General features: G+C 33.2%; 2 protein-coding genes across 2 annotated transcripts; one reads left to right on the top strand and one right to left on the bottom strand.

The window, feature by feature from the left end:
- Positions 1 to 3,023, top strand: LOC122604060 (fructose-bisphosphate aldolase 1, chloroplastic). Its single transcript, XM_043776960.1, has 6 exons — positions 1 to 236; positions 864 to 1,133; positions 1,220 to 1,329; positions 1,760 to 1,850; positions 1,942 to 2,211; positions 2,561 to 3,023. The coding sequence occupies exons 1-6, from the start codon at positions 63 to 65 to the stop codon at positions 2,837 to 2,839; spliced, it is 1,194 nt and encodes a 397-aa protein (XP_043632895.1). The 5' UTR covers positions 1 to 62; the 3' UTR covers positions 2,840 to 3,023.
- Positions 3,024 to 3,522: 499 nt separating this feature from the next.
- LOC122603833 (probable serine protease EDA2) lies at positions 3,523 to 9,307 on the bottom strand. Its single transcript, XM_043776656.1, has 12 exons — positions 9,038 to 9,307; positions 8,276 to 8,401; positions 7,802 to 7,957; positions 7,444 to 7,626; positions 7,226 to 7,342; positions 6,735 to 6,788; positions 6,236 to 6,307; positions 5,943 to 6,148; positions 5,704 to 5,798; positions 4,707 to 4,781; positions 4,509 to 4,592; positions 3,523 to 3,829 (listed from the first exon to the last, which is right to left on the bottom strand). The coding sequence occupies exons 1-12, from the start codon at positions 9,212 to 9,214 to the stop codon at positions 3,714 to 3,716; spliced, it is 1,461 nt and encodes a 486-aa protein (XP_043632591.1). The 5' UTR covers positions 9,215 to 9,307; the 3' UTR covers positions 3,523 to 3,713.
- Positions 9,308 to 22,717: the final 13,410 nt, after the last annotated feature.

Raw genomic sequence — 22,717 nt, 5'->3', positions numbered from 1 at the left:
AATGAGTGGTGTTTAATTCAAAAGGATAAAAGTTTGAGCCCATTTGTTGTTGTATACTAACCATGGCCTCAGCATCTCTTTTCAAGTCATCTCCAGCAACCATTCTTGATAAGTCTGAATGGGCTAAGGGTCAGACCCTTCGTCAAGCACCCGTCTCTGTGGTCCGCTTTAACTCGTCTGCACCGTCTGCACTCACTGTCCGTGCTAGTTATGCAGATGAGCTTGTCAAAACCGCGGTAAGTATCTTTTTCTGTTTTTTTTTTTTTTTTTTTTTTCTTATGTTTCATGCATTGTTTTGGAATCTTGGATTGGTTATATACCGTAAAGGACTAGAAAAAGTTGGCCACTTGGATAAGAATCAAATCATAAGAATTCTTTATGTTTGTCAACTGTCAGTATGAGAATAAATTCAAATACTTTTTTTTGGCTGACAAGTTGTAACTTTATAAACAAAGGCTTTTGGTCATATATTTCTGTTGTAGATTTATGAAATATGGTAAATACTAGTTATAACATGTGAAAAACTGGATTTTGATGTTTTATACGAGTAGTTCATATAACCGGTTGATGGAAAGAACATTTAATAACTTGATGTAACTTAAACGTATACATATAGAGTTAATATGATATATATATCATATTTGGAGGTTCTGCATATTGGTTCGGGCCAACTGTTCAAACAACATGTTTTTATGCCTAATCTCTAGAGATGCCCAGATTGACCTGTTGGATTACGAATGGGTCGATGTGGATATGATTTATCTGTATCTTGTTAAATAGGCCAAGTATAGTAGTTGGCCAAAAAGTGACAAACAACACTAGACATATATGATATTTCCTAATGAGTGGATTTGTTTATGTAGAAAACCATAGCATCTCCTGGCCGTGGAATCTTGGCCATGGATGAGTCAAATGCTACATGTGGAAAGCGGTTAGCTTCTATTGGTCTTGAGAACACTGAGGCCAACCGCCAGGCTTACCGGACCCTGCTTGTCACCCCTCCAGGTCTTGGCAACTACATCTCTGGTGCCATCCTCTTCGAAGAGACCTTGTATCAATCAACCGTTGATGGCAAGAAGATTGTAGATATCCTTGTTGAACAGGGAATCGTCCCTGGTATTAAGGTCGACAAGGTAGTACAACTAGACTCAACCTGTGTATGTACGACCTTTTGTTACTCTTTTATTAAGTGGCTAATCCAAGGTTTTACCTTTGACAGGGTCTAGTCCCATTGGCTGGTTCAAATGATGAATCATGGTGCCAAGGTCTTGATGGACTTGCTTCCCGTTCCGCTGCTTACTACCAACAGGGTGCTCGTTTCGCCAAATGGTAAATCCATATTGTTGCTCATAACAGTTTAACACTTGCTCTTTTTGATTATCCTTAGGTGGCAAGATGGGTGGGTCGGGCAAATTAGTTAATGGGTCAAGACGGGTTTTGGGCAAAATGAATTGACCTAAAGTGGACTGAGTTGACCCAGAACCACTTCTTTAGCTATTTATTTAGACTTTTCATAAATAATTTCTGTATTAAATATGATTACAAACTACTCCGTATATTGTTGTATTAGTAGTCAAAACTTTTGAATAAAACGTCTTAAAAGGTTATTAGGTTTTAACTAATATTTTGTATGAATTGCAACACTTTCAACCAGTTCCCTATTAGTTAAAATTTTAAATGACCCATTGGAGATAAAACATAACCAAAGCGACCAGTTATAAGAAAATGGGTCAAATTTCTAAACTTCAGTTTCATGTAGGCGTACTGTTGTGAGCATTCCCAATGGTCCTACAGCACTTGCAGTCAAGGAAGCAGCTTGGGGTTTGGCTCGTTACGCCGCTATCTCTCAGGTAATCAACTGACTGATGTACCATAAATGACTGATGGACCATGGTTTCATGTGGTTCGAGGTTTAAAGTATCAGTATGGTGCACTTTGCAGGACAATGGTCTGGTCCCAATTGTTGAACCCGAGATTTTGCTTGATGGAGAACACGGAATTGACCGGACCTTCGAGGTTGCACAAAAGGTGTGGGCTGAGGTGTTTTTCTACCTAGCAGAAAACAATGTTATGTTTGAAGGCATTCTTCTAAAGCCGAGCATGGTTACACCTGGTGCTGACTGTAAAGAACGGGCCACACCTCAACAGGTTGCCGATTACACTCTTAAGCTTCTCCAGAGAAGAATCCCACCCGCAGTTCCTGGAATCATGGCAAGTATCCTTAAACCTTTAAGTGGGGTGATAATTTTGGCGACTTAGATAATGGGTCGTAACAGGTTTGGATCAAAACAGTGCTCAAGATTTTTATAAATAATAGTGCAAAAAATGATTACAGAAGTTTATAACATTTGAATAATCATCAATTTTCTAATAAAAGGAGTTATGAGATTTTTTAACTTAAAAATATATTTTGGGGAAAATCTGACCCGTTTCATTTTAGAGGTAAAATATCCCAATCAACCTATTCTTAAGTATATGAAATGAAATTTTCAACTTCACCTTCAAGTATACAACATATTTTAGTGCTCATGATGCATAACTTGCTAATTTTGAAATGCAGTTTTTGTCTGGTGGACAATCTGAGGTAGAGGCTACACTCAACTTGAATGCAATGAACCAAAGCCCAAACCCATGGCACGTGTCGTTCTCATATGCACGTGCCCTTCAGAACACTTGCCTAAAGACATGGGGAGGAAGACCCGAGAACGTGAAGGCAGCTCAGGATGCTCTGCTCCTCAGGGCTAGTGCCAACTCTCTTGCTCAGCTCGGGAAATATACTGGCGAGGGCGAGTCCGAGGAGGCTAAAAAGGGAATGTTCGTTAAGGGATATGTCTACTAAGTTTAAGAATAAATTATGAATTTGTGTTGATGTTTTTAGCCCATGGAGACTACTACTTTTGTTCATAGCATCTACATCTAGCAACTCTATAAGTTTTTCATGCTATTGATGATATTGAGATGGAATCATGGATTCTTATATCTTGTAGTTTCAACAGAAATCTATAAGATGTTTTTTCTACTTATATGCAACAAAATGTTTAAATTTAGAAACTGAAAAACAACAAATGCCAAAGGATTGTGTCCGGCTTTCTTGAGATATTCGCCTGTTTCCTCTGGGCCTTGCCAACTACCATAGGCATTCTTGCCATACTATTGTGTATCAGATCAACATTCAAGCTCTAAAAGAGACGAAATGTCAGTGTTTAAGGATAAGAGGAATTAGTTGCTTAATCATCAAACTACAACCAATGAAGATTATATTATGTTGATCTCAAGAGTTAGATTTGGTCTTATTTTTATCTATTATTAGTTCCTTAAATAATCAGAATTTTCCAAACAATCAAACTGATTATCTGATTGTTAGAAATTTAAATGAACATAACTGCATCCAAAAACCAATTTTCGAAGACTGCTTTCTCATAACTCGTCACCTTACACGATTCTAGTCACCCCAAAATACCATCCATCATACATTTAGGACAATAAAGGAGAACATCTTTTCTATGCCACCCTTTACAAAACTACAAGAAATGGTGCCGACTATATTAAAGTGGGATTACAAAGAAACAGCGATGAAGGTAATATACATCGCGAGTGTTTGCATTATCATGATGCATGCTATCAATAAGAACATACAATGTCATGAATGACAAAAACTATACATATGTTGACAGGGTAATTGGTTAATCGACTTCATATACATTGAGGACTGCTTAACCTGAACTCTTACCGACCGCATGGCACTCAGACAACCATAAATCTATCTGTTCTACCATCTGATGTCTTACTTTGTTGACTGCATCAGGTGAGCTGCAATTTTTAGAGTTCCCTGCAATATATGATTTTCAATATTAGGTCACAATTCGTCCAAATTGATAACTTTTGCAAACTATCTAAATCTATACCCTTGGACTTAACACCAAAATTACTAAATATACCCTTTAACTTAACAATTACCAATATGGTAGGTTCAGGGGGGGCTTAGGCATAGGACGAAGTGGACGACCGGCCGAGGTCCGATTTTTTAGGGGGTCCGACTTCTTATTTGTTTTATGTATAATATATATATATATATATAATATATGTTATTAAGTAAGCCCGTTACAAATTTTAACAATTATCCAAAAATTAAACAATAGTACTTAACGAAAAAAAGCTCATGTACCAATTTGCTATAACGTTTATCATCGTTTTTATCTATTAGTTTATATAATTATAAATGTTGCACCTATCCTCCGGGCCCTTTTTTTTCCCGGCCGAGGTTCATAAATCCTCAGAGACCGCACTGGGTAGGTTAACTAATATGCAACATATCAACATTTATTAATCTGTTAATTATCATCAATAGTCAAATCTAAGTTAGAAACCTTTCTTTACACGACCTAACCACAGGCAGTCAACGGAGACGGGCGCCATCGTCCTTAGTCATGTCCCTATGTTGAAACCATCCACTTCCACACATTGCGTGGGTAGAATTCTAGACAGATTTTACGCAGAGGTATACTAACCTTCAAGAACTAAAGGAGATTGTGGGCATCCTCTTAGATCACTTCCATGACCACAATTGTGACAGGTGATTAGATACGATGGCACTACACATAAAAAGATGCAGGTTTAGTGGTAAAACAACCGAGTGAATGAACCGAAAAAAGATAATAAACTGAAAAGATAAATCAGCTACAACAATATTACGGTTTCAGACTTACTATCTGGAGATGAAACCTGCTTGGATGCACGTCGCCATGGATCTTGTGACCCATTTGTAAAAACTATTTTTGATCCTACATGTACATGCCACAACATTAGCTCCCGATTGATGCATAATTTACATTATATAATGTTTTCAGATGTTCTAAATGATACAATCATATGATAAGCATACGCCAAATAATCATATGGTAAAGTAACAGACAATTTTTTCTTCTTATTTCGCAGAACAACTTAATTAACAGGATATTAATGTTTATATTGTCGCATATGAATGAAGCAAACTACACCTTTTAGGTTTATGTCTTGTTTCATAAAAATTGTGAGTGCTGAGCTTCACATATGGCTAAAACAGTTGACTGCTAATAAAATATCTAAACTACCCTCAATGATGACAAGATGACTAGATCATGATCATCAGTAGTTAGTAATTATGACATTAAGTAAATAGTTGAATTTAACTTAAAAATCTACCAAAAAGAACCAATACAACTTGAATGTGATATCTTTGCGATTACAGGTGGCAACTTTAACCCACATATATGGAAACAAGTCAAATCAAGATGTATATTATTATAACAGTTCAAACACATAAAATTTATTAAAAAAAAAAAAAACACATATATGGAAACAAGTCAAATCAAGATGTAGATTATTATAACAGTTCAAACACATAAAATTTAAAATAAAAATTAAAAAAAAAAAGGATAGAAAGGAAACACGCAATAGGTCGAATATGTAAAACGGGTTAAAGTTATATTCATATGCATACAACCTCCAGAAAATTCTACTATTTATAAGAACTTAGTTTAGTTGTCGAAACAGTTTTTGTTATCAATTAGCACATAAAGTTATCTGTAAAGCATCAAAAGAAACAAGATAGTGTTGGTGGGTGAATCTAGACTTGTTGGCCAACCTGCCTAGACCACCCATTTTGCCACTTTTACTATGCAATTTAGATGGAACAGAGAGTAAATTAAGTAGTCATCTTTATACCAGCAATGTCGGTGCCCCCATAGTATAGATTTGTAGCATCAACATCTGGATAGACACCTTCTCCAAAAACGTTTTTGCATAGATCCAGATGATACCTGTCACAAATCACACATAAAGTTCAAACAGTAATGTAACAGAATTACAAGAGGCATATTTGGTGACAACTAAATTAAAGGGACAGAATCATGAAACTTTGAATATTTGTATAACATGCAAAAAGGGATATAGGCAGTACATGCCTGGTGTTAACTTTTGAAGAGCGGATGCTATCGTTTGCAGGCGCCACTTGGAAATATGCCACTTCGGTACAAACTTGGAACCACCATAATCGATCACCAGATGCGTCACTCAGGATGGTCCTTTTTAGACTTTCCTGGTTATATGTTTGAACTTCAGCTCCAAAACTTCCAATGTAATATTCCTTTATGTATTTTGCATATGCATTCTGCATTAAGATTGTTTAGTTGTTAAAATCAATGAATAGAAGGAAAAGGATTCTAGGAACAAAAAATCCAAAGAGACTTGGCATTACCACTAGATCATCTCCAGCTTTCTTAGCTTCAGTCATAGGGGTGCAAAGTTTGTCAGGGTTTCCATATTGAAACTACCAAGATTCGGATATCATGTCAGCTATGGCAAACTATATACAGTAGAGAAGGCATTTTATTAGATTGGGTGTGCTTTATCTTAAGTGGGTCAAGTGGGTTAAAAAGAATGAGCCAGAAGAAAAACAGTTTAAATCGGTTGAAAGTCGCTTAAAGTATTTTCTTTATGTAATCATTTTTATTGAAAGATTTAAGATAATATCGTCTTTGTAATCATAATATATGTACTAATAGTTTATAAAAACTAAACTACTAGAATATTGACAACATAGTGGCTGTACCCAACCCGGCACATTTCAACCTTACAATAAGTATTAATCTCAATCAGAACCCACTTTGACCCATCACCCAACCTGTACAACTCGACCATCATGCCACCTTCAAATTATATACCACTAAATAAACAACAAACTGGAACAAACTTACAGCTATAGCTGCAGCATCAGCTAGGAAATACAAGAAGTCACCATCTACTTTTAGCTGCAAGGAAATTTCAACTAATCAAATATAATAATAGTTCATCTTTCTTAAAGAACTTATCTAAGCACTCACTCCATGCCCAAATAAATAAAAATGTGACCGACATGTCCAAAGGGAGATGATTTTTGGACCATGATATTTGTTTTTTCATTGCAAACCCAAACCATCAATTAAAAATGCAAAAAAGAAGAAAAAACCCGATAATTCCAACAAGCCAAGAAAGGACAACTTTTCACAGGAAGTCAAATATGACTTATTTGAAAGTCAATTACTGCATATAATACTACAAAAAGAGTGTTGGAGCCAAAATCCGTACCATCAATACTTTTCAAGGATTATCAACGGGAAAATAGTTGGTTTTGGGTTGACGTTAACCAAAACGGAACTTTTGCATTTATCTTTGTAAAATTACTTAAAGGAATAAGTGTTTTATATACCTCGGTAGCGCCAAATGTGGCTTTCAGAGCATTACCATTTAATGCAAGCTTTTCTTCAACAAGTTGAGTTACTTCCTGTAATACAGCTTTACATTCAGGTCCTGCAGACTCACCAACCTGCCATAATCACAAAATGGAGAAAGTAAGTTTTTTAAAAAATTATAAGACAACAATATCGCCTTAAATAGCCGCAATTAGTGTAACACGTCTTTAATCACCTGCTGATCAAATTCTGTAAAATCATAAACGGCAAGAACTACACCAGAACTTGCAAGACTGCCACATGTGAGGTGAGGAAACTTCAATCGAAACCATGCACTCATAGCCCCGGAATAAGAAACACCAATAACGAACCATGGATTCTCAGCATTTGTTCTGTTGAATTTCAAATTTAAGGATTCCTACATGATTATGGAAGATAATACGTTATAATACTAATAAAAATATTATGCGGGCTACTTCATATAAACTAGGATTTACGTAAAGAGTTAGCCTCTGGCTGTTTCATCTTAAACACATCAAACTTGGACAAAACGTTTTCAGCCAAAGTTGATAAATAATGAATGTACAGCTTACCTGATAGAATTGACGAAAAGCTGCCAAATCAAAGAGTGCCTGCTTAGATGAAAGATATTGAAGATTTTTGGTGGTTAGAGATTTGAATGGAGAACTCTCCCCATAATAACGATGCTCAAGTGTAACCACAGCAGCTCCAAACTTCTTTGCCATAACCTGTATGAAGTTCAAAGTTGAAGTAAATTTAATCCATTGTTATATGATCATATGCAGTTTATAATTATATACCACATATATCAAATTTAATCACTTAAAGGCTTTAGAGAATCAGAATTGTGGAAGAGTCAAAGAAATGCAGATGATCAAATGTATTGTGTATTACTGGTGGAAAAAACAAAATCAATCACGTGTATACAAGTCCTACATATGAGCAAATGTAACCTGACAAAATGAATTTATACATTCATGAGTAAGAACGGAAAAGTCAGGAACATTATATTTATCTTAATATTGTGGTAAACTACTGGGACTTACACTGAGATAGTCATTGGATATCCCATTACATGCAGATTCACCACATATCTTTAAGAATATTGGACCGTCAGGAACCCTAAATTCATCCAAGTATTCATAATATCGCTGTCCAAATTTACGATGATCCTGTAACAACGTCACAAGTATGAAAAGTAGAACACAAAATTCATAAATTAATAGATCCATATAATGTTGCTTCTTCTATCCAATTACAAATGTATCGAACATAATGTATATATGTAACTATGTAAATGAACATCTCAAATTCAGAAAATTCTCTATTCAAGCATGAAAACTATTATGCTGAAACTCGACCTAAACTATTTTAAGCTCAAATTCGACTCACTTACTGACTTACACCCCCCTAACCCAGACCAATATGAAATTTCTAGGCCTATAGTTTTCTAAAATTCTGCATTCCTTTCGTACTAGTTCTGAACTTAACTTAGTTACTACGTATTTTTAAATATTAATTAGAGATAATAACCCAAATACCAAAAAATCATCCAATATATACAACAATTCCCAAGTTTTTTCGACTGTTCACAAGATACTCATTAAAATCGCAAACCATTAATATAGATACTAATCTAATAAATATCAATATTAAAAAAAAAAAAAAAAAAAAAAAAACATTTCAAATTCAAACTTCACTAACATGGAAAACAATAATAAATATATAATCATATAAAACAATTCTATATTAAGTGGGATATTTTGTCTTAATTAATAAAGATATATAAATATATATAGAATTCATACATAAGGTGAAAAATGGTCAAGTGTCTGATTGAACCAGAGCTCATCTCTGCTCAAATAATAGCTACTGCTACTGCTATGCATACGTTCCAAATATCGTGAAGCTGATAACGCATTACAAACATTAATATTATCAATCATAATCAACATAAAAACAGCTGAAATTACTAACACCCTCATTTTTACTATTATTTGTTTTTTTTTTTCCCCTCTAATCTGATATTTTAATCGGTGAACATGATGCTTGTAATTTATTTATCTCTGACTTGTAAGTCAAACTTGTGGTGGTGTTGGTGGAAAATTGAGATTGGGTTGCGTGTTTTTAAAGTTTTGACCCGAATAATATAACCAGGTCGTATAAGGCTTTAGATTATTGGGCCTTCGTAATTGAGATTCTACGTTTGATAGTGATTTTCACCGAGCCCAAAAAACCTTGAAATCGACTCTTTAATGTCAAGGCACTATAAATTAGAAGTGTAACAATTAACCGGTCCGGTTATTAATTTGTAACTGAAACCGTTTTTTTTTTAAATGTATTTCTAACTATAACTATGATTTGAGAGACAAACCTTGAAAAGTTTTATCCTGAAGATTAAGGAATTACAAATCTATAATGTTAAAACAAGAAAATATTATTTTCTTTGTTAAAACAAGTAAATATTTAAAAGAAAATAATTTAAATAATTAAATATTTACTTGTTTTATAAATATAAGATAGTCGATTCTTTTTTACAAAGAAAAAATAATAACATCATTAGACAAATATATCATCATCCTCGTCACCATCATATATGGGAAAGGAAATATTGTTGGTGTCATGTTAAAATAAACAATTTAACTTTTTTTTTTTAGCGGCAAATTTAAAGCTAGCAATATGCCTTTTCAACTTTTCTTATACCAAATTTCAAACTTAACTTACTTGGTATTATTAATTCTCGAAAGGGTGTTTACTTTTCGTATAAAGAAGTCAATTAGTAAGACATCATAACATAGAATTATTCAAACGTAAATGTTAGAAATTTCATAAGACAATCGAAAACTAAAGCATTATAATGCGCAATAGAAATATAATATATTTTTGTTTAGAATGATGAGTGTTTTTAGCACTACTAGAGATACTTATGAGATCAAAACATACAATCTATGTTTTAATGTTTTCAACTGCCGTTCCCAAAAAGAAATAGAGATAAAATAATATTTTCAACATTTAACAAGGTTTCCTATCCTCCAAATAAATTCCAAGTGAAAATTCTTAATATGCATAGTTAGGCCCCAACACAGATCTGTTAAGGCCCACCCATAAATTTGCTAAACTTGAAAGTTGTTTCCATAGACATACACATTATAATATGTTTGTTTTTGTTTCCCATTGTGGAGTTATTTGTTTTTTTTAAGAATAACTTAAGTCTATAACTATTTAATTTTACTTAATATAATTAGATATTTTACTTCTTCATTTAATCACTCCAACATTAGTTTCAAAGGTACATAATTTTTGCTAGCTATCTAAATATAGCGTTTAGTTTTATAACTTATTGAGGCATAATCCTTTGAAACTTGTTATTATAAACCATTTATTTATGATAATGATAACAAAGCAAGCAATTAACTTTAACAATAGTTTGTTTGGTAGAAAATTCTTTCAAAATCATTAATTAAGTAAAACAAATGAAAGTTGCTTTATGGTGAACATGATGATGAATTATAATTTTTATATAATATATTGAACTAGACACTCTAACCATGTTTTTTATCCTACGCAACCAAACTCAACCAATCCACTCGATTATAATAATGGATTCTAATAACTGCAAAGCTAACAGACAATTAGAAAAAGTAATTCGCCGTTTTAGTTTAATTAAATATAATATTAAATAAAGGTTAAGAATCTATACTATTTATATAAACCAAGGTTGAAGAACTTGTGACTTTGACTCGACTCGGAAAGGGGGGAATCATGAGTTTTTTGGAGACTCAAACTCAACTCAGGGAGAACTCGGATTGTAATTTTATATACAAACATAAGTATTTTCGAAATTATGTAATAGAACTTTAAAACTATCTTCCAAACTTCAAATTTAACATAATTGTTTAAAAACAGTAACATAATAATTCAAAACTTGAAAATTAAACGTAAGATTAGTTGATAGATTCATGTTTCATCATCATTTTGTCCGTATCTGGGTAAGAGAACTCGTGACTCGGACTCGACTCGGCGAGATGAGGAGTCAGGAGTTTATTTTGGGTACCCGGCCGACTCGGGAGAGTTTTACAACCTTGATATAAACAAACTACACCCTCCCCCATTTAACTCTCTACCTTTGAATTACCTAATATACCCTCTACATTTAAACTACCTTCACACACCTTATCCCTGAAATTCCAAAATTACCCTTAATTAAAAAAACCACAATTACCTAAAACCCCTATTGTTATAAAATCTTCATTAACTCTAGAATTATTATTGCTACGAATAAGAAAAAACATCTTATTTGTCATAAATTATATTACAAAATGTTTAAACAATAATTGTTTTTTTATAACTCATGAAATTAAGAACCAATTATGTCCTTTGTATAAATTTTAATCTTTGACTATTTATTTTTTTAATTGTCTTGATCTCCTCCCCTACAATTGTAAGTGGTTATTTTTCATGGTCAGTTTTTGCACTTCATTATTTTTTGCACCTAATACGCGACTTATTTTTGAAATGATATATATGGTTAGATCCGGCATTAATGCATCTCATGAAAGTAAACTAAACGCTATAAACCGTTACAATGTCTAAATCGTTATAGACCGTCGTCGCTATAACGCGCGGACACCAATCTAGTACGTAAGATAATGGAAAATAATATGATGATTGATGACCGTATTCTACTATTTGCTAGTTCAACCAATTGGCTATTTATCATCAATGACCTTTTCTAATAAATCAAGTTCATTGTAGGCTTTTAATTGAAGTGGCAAATTAATCTTAATGCCAAACCTCGATATAAAAATAAGTTTGCTTCATATAATGTTTACATAAGGAATGAAATCTTTAAATGAAATTAAATCTAAGTAAATGAAATATAAAATAATGTTTATGATGTTTTGGAGATTCAAAAGAGTAAAATAACAAAATTCCATCTAATACGGTTAAACATTGAGATTACATCAAATGAATAGATGTTTACATTTTAATAAAATGATATTCTTTTCCTTTTTATTTTTTGAACAACGAGTTAGTAATAAGTAGTTAGCAATTAGCATTCGAAACACCACAGTAACATCCAATTAGGTAGTATGCGGTGCTTGAACCACGCATACCTGAGATGAAACCCAGGACTCTCGAAAACCCCCTAATAATCCACTCCTACAAATATAGGAAATGAGATTTGAACCTTGGTAGATTTCGCCAAAATCAAAGATTACCAATTAGCCACCAACCCATTGGCATATTCCTTTATTTTTTAATAACCAAACATATTAAAGAATGTAATATAATTCAGATACATCAGTTTTCATCAAAACTTGTGAACCAAACACGATCTAAATTTTATTTTGTAAACCACATCTATTATATTAATAAAACAAAAATTTGATCAAATCATTATTTTTAGAAAAAACTTTATTTTGCATTTTTAAGTTTTTTCTTATTAATAATCTTTTTTATGTAATTATATTTATGACATCATTCACAATTTCATTTTTAAATCTAATAAACCCCCATTAATAAGTTTTTTCAAAAATAGTCAAACTTAATGTTAAATTAATATTTTTTGAACATCTAATCATAAGTATATTTATTTTAGAACGAGATGAGTACCCGCGCAATGCGGCGACAATGGCGGCAATGGGTGGTGCTAGTGGCGGTGGTGGTAACGATGTGGTTATTAATCTAAAAGTAATTGACGTAAAGTGTAGCGTAGTTATTTTATGGTTAAGAGATATATCTTTTGTAAATAACCCTATTAAGAATATTATAGAAATGTTAGGTGGAAATATTTAAATTAATTAATAAAGAAGATAGATAGTTTGGATAAATATGAGTGTAAAATATTTTAGTAATATATTGGGTAGATTTAGTGTGCGAGTTAGGAATGTGTTAAAGTTTAAGGGTATTTTGGGTATTTTAAAAGTAGAGAGGAAAAAGGGAGAAGGGTAGTTTGTTTATTAATAGGGTATAGATAAATAACTTTATTAAGAATATTATAAAAATATTAGATTTTTAAATTAATTAATAAAGGAGATAAATAGTTTGGATAAATATGAGTGTAAAATATTTTTGGAATATGTTAGGTAGATTTAGTGTGCAAGTTAGGAATGTATTAAAGTTTAAGGGTATTTTAAAGGTAGAGAGTTGAAAAGGGAGAATGATAGTGTGTTTATTAATATAGTATAGATAACATCTGATTTCGTAAAACATGTGTTACGTCATTCATTATATTTATTTTAGTTTTGTACGTTTTCTTAATTATGCTTCGTTTTTTTGGTATATCAAAATAATTTTTTTGTGATTTACCCGTATAATATGCGGGTTATTAAGCTATATGTAAAATGTCTTAGCGAGGTATTTAAAGTTAGAGTACAATGTATAGACAAGTTGGCTTCTTTCCTTTAATAGTCAAGACATTGTCATGAACTCATCAAATGTCATGAGTACAAAGTTAGATAGATTAGAATATAATTATCTTGTTGGGCCTTTTTAATAAATGAAAAATTGGAAGTATGGCAATTCATGCATATGTGGTTGGCTTGAAAGGGAATCCAAAAGCATGTGATCACATGTTTTTTTTATATCGATAAATAAATTACATTAAATAAGCTCATCATCAACCACAGGGAAAGAATTATGTAGTAATTTAACCTAAAATGTATACCCAAATCTTTTTTTTTTTTTTTTTTCATCTTTTAACTTTTAGTTTTTGAAATACTTAAATTACCTCTCTCTTTTATTAACTAATTCAAATATCTCCACCTATTATATCTATAATAATCTTAATAAATTTAATTACTTTTACATTACCCCAATTAAATCAATTACATCTAAATTAATAAACACGTCGCTAGGTCATCAACACCGATGTCACCCGTCATTGTCGCCGCATTGTGCTGGTAACCTTCTTATTACATTAAAAAAGAATCATATATAAATTGAAAAACATAATGACATGCTTTATTTTAACGTTCACGTTTTCGGTGTTATATAAAAACCTGTTTTAATTTTTAATAATCATAATAATTATGTAGAAAAGATATATATACAAGCTAATTACTTCATAAAAAAATATATTTTTTAGGTTTCCTATATTATGATTGTATAAGTTTTCATTTAATAAGACATTATCCGACAAGTGTGGTGTTTATTTATTAAAAATAACTAGCACCTTTTGAATATGAGCGTTACACCCGATGTGGGGAACGAAATTATTTGAGGGTCCATTTTCATACCCCGAGCTACGGTCCAATTTTTTTTACATTCTCAAATACAAATCTTATAAATATGACAAACAAATTTTAAATTTGTTCCCTTAGTAAAAAAAAAATCTGACTCCGTTTATGTGCGTGAGGGAAACTATATAAGCTTGATCAATTTATTAGTTTTACACAATGTTATGGGATCTAATTTATTAATTAAATTTGTACAATAACGTTAAGTCTTCAACCACTTAAACACGTTTGACTGAAAAATAACACATGCAATGTTTTGGTTGTTGAAATGTCAGAGCAATTTTGGCATTATGTTTACTACCAAATCTTGGGTCAGTGTGTCTCCATTATATTTCGAGTTTCAAAATTATATTGGAGATGATCGATTGATATACAATGAACAATTAAGTTGGATCAAGTGAAAAACTTTTTTCTTAGATGGTCTAGGGGTAGCCTTATGCTTTCGTCCTCGACTAGTCCTCGATTCGTCCTTGAGGGAACACCATAGGGTTGGATTAGTCCTTGGACTCGTCATTGGTCACTCATCCCCCAAGGACAAGTGTTTAAGCTTATTTTTCTATTTTTGGTATTGTGAGTGTATAATTAAATAAAAGGTTGGTCCAAAACTAGTCTTTATATAAGGTTGGATTTAGAAGGATTAGTACTTAAATGGTTTTTTACTGATGTGACGTTAATTAAGTTTAGTCCTTTTGAGGATGAGTCCGGGATAAGGCACCCCTGTCCAATCTTTATTTTTTAGCAGTGGTCTATTTACTTTTTTATACTTTGTGAAAGACCGAATTGGACTAGGGTGTTACTATTGATTTATATATGTAAAAGGGGACATAGAGCCATAGACCCACATACTTTTTATGGGTGGACCTCAATGAGTAAACAATTAGCTTCCCGCATCGTGAAGTGTCTCATTTTCTTCAATCTAAATTTCATGGTCCCAACAATGCAAGAATGGATGTTTAAATTCATGGCCTCTCAAGTCTCAATCAACCGCTTTCCTCCTCTTTATACAATTTGCTTTTTAACAATTTTTGTGGATTTTCAACATCCATATAGTGTTGGCATGTATGGTCTTACTATTTATATATGTGCAAGTTGTTTTTCTTAGAAGTGAAGTATCTATAATCATTTTAATGTGATTGATTAATTATCTCTAAACTAGTACTTGAAAACGATCATGAGATGCAGATGTACATTCGTATAATCCATTTGCAATTTTGCATCACATATTCAAAGTAACGGCGATCAAGATTATACGTACACAACCTTTGCAACGTTCCATGGATTATAAAGCGTTTTGAAATCTAAATGAATTAAGATTGCCAAAGAGAAAATTAAAACATGTTGATATTGCCGATGGGTTAAAACCCCAGTGACATTTCAAAGTCCTGCAATGATGTTTGGATCCTAGGATACAAGGGTTAGAGTATAACTAGGTGAGATTTTACCTCCAATTTAACGTCGTGCCTTATGTAGCGGTTAAATTAGTGGGTTTTTCCTCCCCCCGTGGTCCCTGACTTCGTGGATCGGTCGCTAGGGACTGTCTGCCCGTATGGATGTAACGGCTAGCCGCCCCGTGACACGAACGTTAAAAAAAAAACATGTTGATATTACGTCAGCTAATTAAAAATGTAGTTTGAAATGATCAGGAGGTGAACCATGCACCTTCTTATTACCTTGCTTACATCACAAAGTTAAGTTATCGACAATTAAGAGGTCGCATTCGCGGGCTTACGGTTGAAGTACTTGAAACCTAATCGGAAATTGTCGAAGAGAAGATCAGCAAGTAAATTTATAGGTTCATCTCTATAAGTTATGGGTTTAAATCTTAGATAATCACTTAACGATTAAAACAATATAATTTATCTTGGTGTATAACGCCCCAAACTCTTTTAAACATCATGTAATAAACTATTACACAAGTTGGAAAATTTTAGTATTTAGAAAAATAATGCAAATTTTCATCGAAAATCAAAATGTTGTAATTCAAGAAATGAGAAATTAAATGTTCTTATAATGGTATAATAAGACTAATTAACAAGTTTCAGAACTCGAGAAGTTCAAACGAATGCTCGGTAAAAGTGAGATCAAGGACAACGGATGGAGGATGGTATGGCGGATGATCCGCCTTCACCTGCGGATGTTCTGGAGGATGATATGCAGCATCCGCAGTTTCCTGCAGTCCCACCAATATTGACAACCTTTCTTGACAACAATTTTATGACCAAAAAGACATATCTCATACTTAGACATCCAAACAAGTTATAAATACACAATCCAACATTTCAACAATGTCCATTTCTCAAAAACACAAATTTTCACCATGACGAGTCGTCTTACCCATTTTACCAACATAAAGTTACACTAAACTTACAATACCAAAGTTGAGTTGAAATTTAATAAAATACATAACAAAACCATATCATATACTTCATCATTTCATTTACAAAAAATACGAGTTTTTAGGGTAGTTGGGAGCCCATGGACCAAAAGGGATATCTAACCATCAAATACTTCCAATCAACACAACATAGCTCTTACCCAAACGCTTCTTCAAAAACTTCTATTTAGTCGCTTCTTTACCTCGGCTACTACCTACCCCTATAGGAAAATTTAAACAACTAAACAATAAGCAAAACGCTTAGTGAATGCATATACATATGATCATAATCTAGCTATATAATTTTAAGCGCATACAAGCAACTTTGAGCCATTCTTTCCGTAGTCAAAACAACAACAAAACAAATCATGATCATGCTAATTCTACTTGGCCAAGGATGTTTGCTAGTATGTATCTCATCATCTACTAGTCTTACTCATAATATATGCTAGTAGGTATCTCATCATCTACTAGTCTTGCACCCACCATATATGCTAGTAGGTATCTCATCATCTACTAGTCTTACCCACAATATATGCTAGTAGGTATCTCATCATCTACTAGTCTTACATACACAATTTATGCTAGTAGGTATCTACACATCTATTAGTCTTACACAAAATGAACATACAATTGGGTTATAAGAATTTACCCACCTATGACCTTTATATAACATAACTATGATCATATACATATACATTCACCTCGGTTCTTGACAAAAAGACACACTTGACTATTTGACTCACTAGAACAATCTTCTCTACCTATACATTAAGTAAGTCACTATGAGTTTTTCTTAACTCATTTCACTCACAAAACTAACAAAACTCAAAATTCAACCATCATACATGGTGTTTGGCTTTCAAGATCATTTTCCATAATAATTTCCCATAATTCTTCCAATATAAAAACTTGGTCAAACACTCTAAAACAATACTTTCACCTATATGGGTTCACCATCAAAACACCATTTCCATTCCCAATTTTCTCATAATAATCTCATTAGGGTTCTAACAAATTCCCAAACTTATAAAAATCCCAATTTATTCAAATTCCCAATTTCAAATGGGAAGAACCTTAATTTCAATATTCAAAAACCCTAATTTTAATTAAATTAAAATAACATTTCTTTAATTAAATCCCCAATTTCATATAGTTCAAGAACCCTAAATTCACATAGTAAAATCTCTAGGTTAAATTCTTACCTTCAAGAAAGGAAAGGATTAAAAACAAATTGAAACTCCAATTTATTCCTTTTCTTCATGTGGAAATCAACCCACTCTCAATTTACCACCAAAACCCTTGATTTAATCATTATCATTATGAGGAATTCTTTTTTTTTTAATTGTTACTTAAATTTGATTGGGGTTTTCAATCATGGAAAACAAATTTTGGAGAAAATAAATTAAGAATTGGAAGTTTTGAGAAGCAGGAGAATGAAGAAGATGTTAGTAGAAACATCAAGAAGAAAGTGGTGACTTCCTCCCCTGAAGTCACGTTTTTATTAAATGAAATAGAGATATTATACCCGCTAGCCACTAAAGTTCCAACTAAATTAACCCCTCATCTCAAAACTAAATACTAGGAAAGTATTTTAAGGGCTAAAATATATAAAATATTGATTTATTTATCTTTTATATTTTTGGGGTGTTACATTATGACACTCATTATATATATATATATATATATATATGTATATGTTTTAGGTAAAATAAAACAAGTATTCAAGTAAAACAAATAACAATAAGTTTCTCTTCACTGAAAATCATCGTGCATCATAAAAATCATCTAGCATCAATTGCTTCGTGAATCTTAGTGCATCAATTTAACCATGATATAAAGGTCAAGATATTATCCTACTTGTTTTACTTTAATAGTTGTTTTACAATACTCAACCTCTATATCTATACTATATTATAAAGCAGATTTTTTCTAGATTTTTAACATTGAATTTGAAATGTTCAATATTGATTTTAAGTACTTCCCCAAAATGTCCCTCCTATCTATTCTATATTTATCTAAAATAACTATAATACCCTTTCTCTCTCCTCAAATCTCAACCAATCATCTTTTTTCTCTCTCCTCCATAAATCATTTATTCCTCCAATTCATTAAAAATCTTTTATCTCAAAAACCGTACATCAATAAATTATAAAAATTGTATGAGTGTTCTTAAAATTTCATGCTCTTTCATTAGAGATGTCATTCGATATACTTTCGACAAATTTTTAAATCCGAGGGCGGAGCCCGTACGGCTAAGGCATTTGACTATCATACTCTATGACATATCAACTCCTATAACCTATCATACTCTATGACCTAGGTATCACCCCACCATCTCACCGCCGCAATGCGCGGGTACTTGCTCTCGTATATAATATATATTTGAAAGTTAGTTTTAATTCAGACGTGCTAGAGGTAATTTTGACCAACGATTTGTTAGACCTCCAATCCTCTCTTCATGGAAAATACTTTGGGCTAAGAAACCCAATACTCGAAACTGAGACCTTGAAAAAACTCACATCCAGAGCCCATATAGTGATTCAAAATACATCGTTGTGATTAGGGATAGCAACGGGCCGGGTATGGTCTAGGTTTAAATATTCCCGGACCCAGAACCGAATAAAAATCTCCGTCCCAAACCCGGACCCGACGGGTACCCGTTTACCTACTAACCATCGGGTAACGGGTTTCCCCACGGGTAATCGGGGATCCGTTAAGATACCTACTTTCACTTTTCCTTCAACAGTGATATCACAAATCTTGACAAAGTAGTTTACTGAGCATGCACCATTTAATATGCATTAGGTTTATTATGTAACACATATACATGAGGCTTTTGTGTGATGTTACTGGTCGAAGTCCATTTGGGCTGTTAGTATTTTTGCTCTCTTCAGTAGGTAAGTATTTCAATAGGTGGAACAGTACATATTACATTTTACGTTACATAATAAAGATTTTTATACTTATAATGGGTTTCTTATATATATGAGACAAGGCGGGTATATGGGTTCGGGGCGGGTTTCGGGTATACGGGTCGGGTATGCGGGTTTTCATTATAAACCGGCCCCGGACCCGAACCCGGGAAAAAGTATAAAACTATCCCCATACCCGTCCCAAGACCCGCATACCCGAACCCGGACCAAAAATGTCGGGTTTCGGTTTTCCCCACCGGGTACGGGCTTTTTTGCCATCCCTAGTTGTGACTAACATAAATAACTCAAAAGTCTAAAGGATTTGTAAAATATGCAATATAATATTTCACATTTTTAATTATCTTGGCTTTCAAAATTTAAATAAAGATACTTGTGCTTTAAGTCACACATAATGATACATGATAGCATTCAATGAATTCCGTATTTATTAAATTATCAAAATTTACATTTAATGCTTATTAATTTAATCTGATAATTATCATTTTTATAAATACATAATTTTATATTTAAAGTAAAATTGACTTCATTAAATGCAACATAACTAATGTCTTTTTTTTGTTATATGTTCACAAATGGATTTCCATTAAAATAAGAACTAGCGAGCTGCTAGGAAATACATAAAAGTTTAAATACATGTTACAGAGATAATAGTGATAACAACGGATGAAAAGGAAACCTAAAAGTTAAAGGTGTTCTATTTTTCTCATTCGACATTTGACCACAGAAGCTTGTTGACTTGATTTCTTTAGTTGCAAACCGAGTTGAGGGCTGTTTGTTTGAGAAAATGCAATCATTACGACACTTCCATATTACATACGTATGCAAGCATTACCAGATTGACAAAACTTCTTTTTATTCGATCGAACATTGGGTTATTGTGAAATTCAAACAACTCTTTAAAGTTGTAGGGAATATGTTTGTGCACCAAATCGCGCTAGGGTTAAAGGGGGTTTGAGGGGTTTTGGACTATTCGTTGGCGATTCCCATATGGTAGAGTGTAAGCCGCTTTACGCCAATCAATTATGATTTGATTGTTAGCCGATTAAGATCGTGCTATTATGCTTTAGATGTGCTCTGATCTCTTTGATAGAGTTTATGAATGAGTAAGAGTGAATGAATGATGCCTTCGTGAAGTCTTATGAATCTCCTTTTATAGGAGAATCGTTTATAGGAGGATAGAAACTTCCTTGTAGATAGGTTTTCCCATGATTTAAAGGGATAGATTTAACTTCCCAAATTAGTTGGAACTGATCGTCCTTATTTTAGGGAAGAAAAGATTTAGGCAATCTCTTCTTTATTTGGGTATTATTTCCAGCTGGGCGCCTTCTCAACGCAGGTTCCTTCGTAACGCTACGGGTTAGCACTTGTCCTTTTGGCAGGCGTTTCGTAGCGTAATATGGATACGCCATCAAGCCCCCCAGTCCAAGGGGATGATTTTTGCCAAATAAACATTCCCTTGGACTATATTTGAAATATATTTCATCATGAAAGGACATGTTGCAGGTAATGGGAACCAAAAAGTCGCTGCACGTATCCCTAAATGTGCAATCGACGGTTGTGACTTTTTCTCTTCTGTGCCAAAATAGTTTGCTGCGCAGAAATATTTATTGCTTCAATTGAACTTCTGCCTTCAGTCTTTTCGCTGTTCCCTCCCCATAGGTCACTGTTTCTACTTTTTCTTTCATATACCTCCATCTCGTTTTATTTTCTTCAAAAATCTCTGTCTTTGTTTTTCTCGCAAGACTCAAGAGCCATGTCAAAGAGAAAGATTACCGACATCGATGATGACTATGTCTCGGATAAAGGGAAGGGTCCTGCTGCTTTTCCTCCCATCTCCTTTTCCGGTGATTTTTCTTGAAAATTCATGGAGGAGGAACTCTTATCTGATAACATGAGTGAACGAAAAAATCTCTTGGTCCGTGGTATGTGTCGAGAATATGAGTATTCTCAGGATATATTGAAGGAGTCCCAGCTTGTCATCACTAGTTTATTTGACCGGGTTGCCTACTTGGAGAAGCGCTTATCTGAGCAAGATGTGGAGATGAAGGTGTTGCGTGCAGGTTTTAAGAGGCGTCATGATGAGCTTTTGGAAAAGGATCTGGACAATGTTGAACTTCGTCGGGAGGTAAAAGTGTTTGTGAAAGAAGTAATTCCCCATATTTGTGAAACTCTTGCTTTAGGGCCAGAGGCTATCACTTTGGTTGATGCTGCCGTGAATGCTTCAAAGAAGAAGGGGATGGCTTTTGCTCAGCATTCCGATCAGTCTCCTGAATATCTCCAGGCTAAACAGGTGTTTGACCAAGCTATCTCAAAACTGGCGAATTACCAGAGTAATTATGTTCATGATCTCACCCACCTGCATAATACTGAGGCGCACAGTTTCCTAGTCGTGAAACCCCGGTTTGGTTAACTATATATGTTATGAAATAAATATTTTTAAGACTTATTTTGGTATGTACCTTTTAAATAGTTTTGATTTCAAACTATGGTACTTATATGCATGTCTAACAGATGGTTTAATTTCTTATTTTGCTTATGATATGTTTTTATATGACCATATTCTGTGTTTTTAGAAACATCATTATATAGCAAATTTTGCTATTATTGGCTTGAGAACCATTTTTTAGAAGTAGTTAAAACTTGCTTCTCTTACGTAATTACGTGTATAAGGTTAGCTTATTCAGGCGTCCCTGTTAGCTTGTTCCCTTTTTACGAGGGTAGCGACCCCCCCAAGGCAAATATCACCTTGACGCTTTCGCCCTAGCCGTACGGGACTTTCTGCGGTTTTTCATTTATATATATATATGGCCATTTTATATATATTTTGTTTGCACTTTCCTGTAGGATTTTATGCTTAAATGAGGCACTTGGCCCAATGTATGTATGATCAGAATTGTTTACAGGCATTTTTATTTAGTACTACATATATTTTAAAAA

Source organism: Erigeron canadensis, chromosome 6 (assembly GCF_010389155.1).
Source record: "Erigeron canadensis isolate Cc75 chromosome 6, C_canadensis_v1, whole genome shotgun sequence".
Classification (NCBI taxonomy): Eukaryota; Viridiplantae; Streptophyta; class Magnoliopsida; order Asterales; family Asteraceae; genus Erigeron; species Erigeron canadensis.
This window is presented reverse-complemented; position numbering and strand designations above follow the sequence as displayed.

Coding starts and splice junctions, on each gene's coding strand:
- LOC122604060 (XM_043776960.1), top strand. CDS start 63: ATGGCCTCAGCATCTCTTTTCAAGTCATCTCCAGCAACCATTCTTGAT. Junction 1,134..1,219: donor CTGGTATTAAGGTCGACAAG/GTAGTACAACTA, acceptor TACCTTTGACAG/GGTCTAGTCCCATTGGCTGG. Junction 1,330..1,759: donor GGTGCTCGTTTCGCCAAATG/GTAAATCCATAT, acceptor AGTTTCATGTAG/GCGTACTGTTGTGAGCATTC.
- LOC122603833 (XM_043776656.1), bottom strand. CDS start 9,214: ATGAGGGTGTTAGTAATTTCAGCTGTTTTTATGTTGATTATGATTGAT. Junction 8,402..9,037: donor TTGACCATTTTTCACCTTAT/GTATGAATTCTA, acceptor ACGTTGTTACAG/GATCATCGTAAATTTGGACA. Junction 5,799..5,942: donor TCTTCAAAAGTTAACACCAG/GCATGTACTGCC, acceptor GATTTGTGACAG/GTATCATCTGGATCTATGCA.